Source organism: Nanorana parkeri, unplaced genomic scaffold (genome assembly GCF_000935625.1).
Source record: "Nanorana parkeri isolate BGI_ZX_2015 unplaced genomic scaffold, ASM93562v1 scaffold773, whole genome shotgun sequence".
Classification (NCBI taxonomy): domain Eukaryota; kingdom Metazoa; phylum Chordata; class Amphibia; order Anura; family Dicroglossidae; genus Nanorana; species Nanorana parkeri.
This window is the reverse complement of record NW_017307041.1, coordinates 747548-753785: the sequence shown is the minus strand read 5'-3', so window position 1 is coordinate 753785 and position 6238 is coordinate 747548. Positions and strand designations below refer to the sequence as shown.

Sequence of the window (6238 nt, the reverse complement as noted above, 5' to 3'; positions counted from 1 at the left end):
CTTATTAATGTCTCTTGCTTCCTGGCAAACACTTCTGACTAGCTGGCCTCTGTACAGATTTCAGCCACTAATTGAGAAAACAGATTTATTGGAACTTTTTCATGTCCCTGAATTCACTCTGCATGATACAATTTAAGTAAAATAATAGATGGATACACTTTGCTCATCCAAAAATTTACAACCATCACAAAGGTTACAAAAAAAAAAAAAAGGAGGATACAATGAAGCCTTATTTTATCCCAGTACCAAATATATATGTGTACTAAAGGAAAATGGACAATGCCCATTAGATAAGACAAAGTGCGCTTCTCTGAGGGTGAAAATTTAAAGGTGGGTTGGGGAAGTCATGTCTGGAGCTTAAAATGGCAACTGGTTAATCCCGGGGCTGGGGAAGGCTTGATTTGCTTGCAATAAAACTCTTTGGCTTGTCTGGGCCATTAAATGACCATTTCACGAAGAAAAGGATTGAATCCAAGAAAGTGCTGCCTTCGTGTTCGATCCAGGCTCCATTAGTCCATGCCCCAGCCTCTTGTCTATAGGATGGTTGCAGGCCATCATCCCCCAAATATAGCAGAGAGGTGGACTGACTCCGACTTCAAACAGCAGCCAGAAGCAGAAGGGGCTTTGCATACAACAAAGTCTTTTATTGTTCGGTGTATTCCTTAAGTACTTGGCTACGGTTACTGCCTGAAGTTACATGACTTGCCGTCTACAGGTTACGTTCCCATAGTTTAGGGGATTGAGCTCCCTTGGGTGTCCATTTCTGTTTCAGAAGAGCTGGATTCTGAGTCTATATCCACAGTTTCATGCCGATGTTTCTCCCGCACTCTTTGCTGAATAAGCTGCAAGCGGCTGAGGATAGTCTGGTAGTCAAAATGCCCTCGCTTCTCACCGAATGGATCCTGCAACCAGAACATAACTCATGTCAAACACTCATTATCCAGAACACACAAAGTCCAAGGAAATACATAGCCTGCTATTCTCCTTCTGAATATGCTAGTTGCGTCAATACGTCTATACTGTGAGCGGCTGGCCAGGAACAAGTCTGCAGGTAGGCCAATCATAATGGATACTTTTTAATGTCCGTTTTGAAAGCAGATCAGGATTCTTTTAAAAGGAAAAAATCTATATATAGAGGTTTGCCGTTGGACAGCTTTCATCCCCTGCCACAGAGTAACAACAAGGCCTATTTTTGCTAACTGTGCAATAAAGATCATCTGTCTGGCCCCAGCTTCAATATTTAGCCATAAGACCCAGGACAACCATGCATATCAAATGTCTCAACACCACATGCTTGTTCCAGGTCGATGACTATGCAAGCAGCATAGCAAGGATTTATATAAAAGCCCTGGAAAATGCAAACATTCCTGAACTTCTTTATTAACCCTTGCAGTGGGGCTACCCCCACACTGCAAGGGTTACATTCTTGTTTGGGTCTAGCTGCTAAAATAACTAATGCTATAATAAGATATACTCACCCAAATCTCCGAACCAGCCAGCTGTCACGGCACTCCCTCCCCCTCACTGCAGTAATCTTCCTCCCCATCTATACACAATGTATAGAATCTGATGATTTACAGTACCTTAGACCCCTGCAGAGGAGGGGGAGAGACGTTGAAAGCACCGGTCTAAAGAACAAGCCGGCTCGGAGCTTTAGGCGAGTATATCTTTGTGTTTTTTTTTTAACCTAGACACAAACGAGCAGTTAACTCTTGCAGTGCAGGCTGCAAGGGTTAATAAAAAAAGGACTCCAGGAATCTTTTTTTAAGTTGCCTACAGACACAATTAAAGTTTACCTCATCTGACTGGTTATGCAGTGATGTCTGTATTCCTTCCCCAATTTATGGGAGACAAGGTGATCAGCTGTAATGGATTTAATCTCTACTGCTATGCCCCCACATAGGCTAAACATGCACATTATTAGAGCACTTTCTTATGGGATCTGATGTCGAAAAAGGTAAGCTACAAGCTGGCCATACACCGTAGCAAAGAACGTGAATGGAGGAATTTTCCCTGCTGGCTATTGCATTCCAAGATGGTGGCCATCAGAATACTCAAAAAGCGACTACAGCCAATTGGCTGTAGTCACTGTCTGTCTGACAACTTTCCACCTGACCAAAGTGGTGGTACCAGCAGGGCCGCCCTTGGATTGCATTTTGGCTAGTCTGAGCCTGTGGATTTTAGCACTGTGGTATAGGTCCACTAATGCCCATCAAAGGCTGAACGGCTCAGAATTATTACTATTAGAAGCTCTTTGAAACAGGATTAATATGGCTGCATGAAGATCTATAAGACACCTAGATAATGATAGCAGTTCACTGATTCCCCATGTTGGCAAAAGTATATATTACTCCCTCATGACAAGTTAAGCCCCTATTAGTATATATCAGTCACACAGGCAACTGCTTGGCCTCAGAAGCATTGGTTTTATGATTACATAAAACAAACAGTACACAATCTTTTTCATTGGTTTACCCAGCAACTTATTCTACGGGTTTTTCCACATTTCCCATAGATAAGCCCCATTGTATTACCTGCATGCTCTGTCCTTGTAGATGAAATCTGTCTTTGCAAACTGCTTCATAAAAATCATAGTATTCCAAAAATGACTTCTCCATCACGCTCCTGCAAGAAACACAGAGGTGGTGACCAAATTATTATTATTATACAGGATTTATATAGCGCCAACAGTTTGCGCAGCACTTTACAACATAAGGAAGACATTACAATACAATTCAAGATAAGATGGGAAGGAGGGCCCTGCCCGTGAGTGAACGCTGTGTCCTACCAATGGTATTACTGAACATTTATTATATTCACTTTGTCTTGGCTGCACTTGATTAGGATTAGAAGCTTTAAAGTCCAATATTCAAGCAGGGAAGAGAAAATAGAGGCAATCTAATCCATGTCTTTGCACCAAGGAACCACTAAAAGGCAACCATTTTCATACTTGATCTTGTGTTCACAGAGGGTTTCCCTGATAGCTACACAGAGGGTTTCCCTGATAGCTACACAGAGGGTTTCCCTGATAGCTGCAAGTCTAACAGAAACCTCGCTCCAAAGCTCTACCACACTCTCCCCCAAGGTGTCCAGATGAGATTTCCCTGTAGGAGAATCACCCCAGGGGATCTCACCAGGAAGCACCAGCAAGGCCCAATGACCCACATGAATGTAATGGGGGGCATCACAGAAAAAAACAAGCAGGGAAAGGATAAGCAGTGTTACATTTGCATGCCATTTGAAGAAACCAGAACACTTAGGAGACTCTCTCCCCTTTGACCAGCCTGCAGAACCCCTATGGCCTACACTATGTGACTGGGAAGAGGACCTTCACATGCCAACCCAATCACCCATATGACAAAGGGGAATTGACTATGTGTGCTGGAAACACAAGTTTTAAGCTGGCCATACACCAGTAAAACGTTTGAAAGTAGTGACAAGAACATTCAGGAAAGCAAGATGGAAACTTTTCCCCAAATGAACAAAATTCTGACTGTGAATGTGATCCATTCAGGAAAAGTTGTACATATTGTATTATGCTCATGCTAGGTAGAGAAGAACCTGGGCTTGTTGGAACCCAGTTCACCCAAGCTTGCTCAAAACTGTGACCACCACTCTCCTCTCCCAATCATGTACTGTATATGTGACATATCTCTCATAGTTGAGGTCTACCTATGATGCCAATTACAGGCCTCTCTCATCTTTTTAAGTGGGAGAACTTGAGAATTGGTGGCTGACTAAATACTTTTTTGCCCAACTGTAGCTGCGGGGTGCGGAACGTGACTCTCTCCAACTGATTGTGCTGGGAAGAGGGGGTAACAGTTACAGTTTTGAGAAACCTTGGGGGAACTCAGTCGAATTGGGTTCCATCCCAGGTTCATCACAATGCTAGGCACAAAAGAAGTCGGAGTTCTAAATGCACATAAATAACTCCTCAGTATCTAGTATAGCAGCCGAATTCTTGCCAGTCAGCTGATAACCTGGAGCAAGATTACAACATAATTGCTCTTCAGAGTCAAGTCACACCCCTCACAGCCACAAGCCAAATCCATGGCTTGGTTGAAGTGCGTTTGTAGGGAGGGAATTTTCCAACTTGCTGTATGCAAGCAGAAAATGGTGAACAGGTTTGGAAATATGTAAACACAATTTAAATGACCCATGACATGGTAAAGCTGGAAGTTCCCTGACTTGTATTCCATTTACCAATTTGTATTAAATAGCACAAGCTGTCCCAGGTTTGTTTGCTTCATATGTGAACATTCTTAAGTCACTATACAATCATAAATGAAGAAGGAAAAGCAGAAAGACAGAGAGATAAAACAGTTAAGGCCCATTCACACCTATCTGTTGTGTTACCACAACGCAAAGTATGGCAATGTACTGTGCTTATGTTAGTGTGTTGAATTGGCCCCCCAGACCCACTAAAAGAATGCTGCATGATGTAAGGCACTACAATGCCTTGTGTTGCCCTGGGTCAGAAAAAATGGCGCATGTCTGTCAGAGCCTTGTGATACCTTGGCAGCCCATTCAAGTAAATGAGCTCCCTAAATGCAGTGCACGTTAACGAACCCCAACATACAGGATAGATGTGAAAGGTTCTTTACAATGGAAGAACTTTGGTGCCCGCACGTCATCCTTCACTTGGATTTGTTTCAGTAAAGCTGGCTATACACTGCTCACGTTTTGGCCGAGTCAGCAGGAGCCGAGCTCTGGGTGGAAATGCTGGCGTCCTTCAATTCAACAAAAGTCAATTTTTCAATCGATTTTGTTCAAAGGAGCCGAGGAGGAAATTGTCACGGTGTACAGCGCTAAGGACAGATAGAGCTGAAATGGAGTAAGGAAGAGGGTTGAATGCTCTCCTATACTTGGAGGTGCTGAGCACTTTACAAAGCTCTAGAGCACGTGTCAAACTCAAGGCCCGAATCCGGCCCACCAAGCCATTTCCCAGACTTCTACTTTCAGATCTAGGTATTAAGTTATTACTACAACCAGTGATAATTGAATGCAGAGGCAATTATGATAAAGATTAGATACATTTATATAGTCTTACAGGCCCTTTGAGGGCAACCATAATGTTGATGCGGCCCACGATTAAAGTTGAGTTTGACACCCCTGCTCTAGAGCAAAGGGGCTACTAGGAAGTGTGGGGAAGGATCGTAGCTTGCACAGGGCTAAGAACCCCCCTCCTTGTGACAGCACTAAGCCCTGGCTAATGGCCATCAAGGCACATAGCACTGAATGCATATAGAGCTCGAATTGGAGAGGAAGGGAGTAAAGAGGGTTGCATGCTCTACTATACTTGGAGGTACTGAGCACTTCACAAGGCTCTAGCAAAGGGGGAACCAGGGAGTGAGAGGAAAGTATAGGCAGCAAAGGAACAGGGACAAATACAGTTCACACCATATGCCTTACCGTAAGGCCTCTGGACACTGGCACTTGCCCTCCAGCATGTCACATACTGCCACTCTGATGGTCTCATGACGAATGCACTCATTATAGTTCTTGCTGTCTCCTGAGTGTCTCTCCTGAAAAAGAGCATAAAGTAAGCATCAGGTGCCACCACAAAATATGTTGTGTAGGACTACATCCAGGGGCAAGAACACCAATACCTGTTCGAAGCCAGGTTCATTGTGATAAGGATTCTCTGTCATCAAGGACTGGATAGAGATGAGTACTGAAGACAGGCTCTGAGCTGGACTCCATGCCGGTCCCGTCCACGTACTGGTGTTGAAAGAAGACAAATAGCATGGGTATAAAAAAAAAAAACAGTGATCAGAGACCTGTAACAAACTACCATGGGCCTCATTAATCAACTGTATTAAAACACTCTTACTGTGGAAGGAAGAATTACATTGGGACTCGTTAGCTGCCGTAATTAACCAGGACAGGTTTTGATAAAGGCACTTTAATAACCGTGGACTCAAGTGATTGGGATAAAATAAGAAATACAAATGCTGAACACCATCGTCAATACACAAATACTAAAATATCAAAGTGGAAACATTCAAGTAAAAAGTCTCAGGTTATCAGGATCCGGTTCTCCGCTGTTTTGAACTTGATATCAGCAGCTCTCCATTTTCCTAAAGGACTGCCTACTGAGCTGGCCAATCTGTACATGTTCCAGAGTAGAAACCATAGAAATGTCTTTGATGCCTGGCTGCGGGTGAAGTCTTCTGACACAAATTGTCAGTGCTCATTCACACCAGTCAGGTCAGTTGTGCTGCGTTTAAAGTCATTA

At 43.4% G+C, this 6238-nt stretch overlaps 1 protein-coding gene across 1 annotated transcript in view; it reads right to left on the bottom strand.

Annotated features, from left to right (window-relative positions):
- The window catches only part of UBE2Z (ubiquitin conjugating enzyme E2 Z), an 11997-nt gene continuing 5759 nt past the window's right edge, over nt 1-6238 (bottom strand). Inside the window, exons 4-7 of the mRNA XM_018564692.1 lie at nt 5610-5721; nt 5413-5525; nt 2535-2625; nt 1-902 (exon numbers count right to left, since the gene is read on the bottom strand). Of these exons, the coding sequence (XP_018420194.1) occupies nt 732-902; nt 2535-2625; nt 5413-5525; nt 5610-5721 (487 nt within the window). The 3' untranslated portion in view covers nt 1-731. The remainder of the gene's footprint in view (nt 903-2534; nt 2626-5412; nt 5526-5609; nt 5722-6238) is intronic.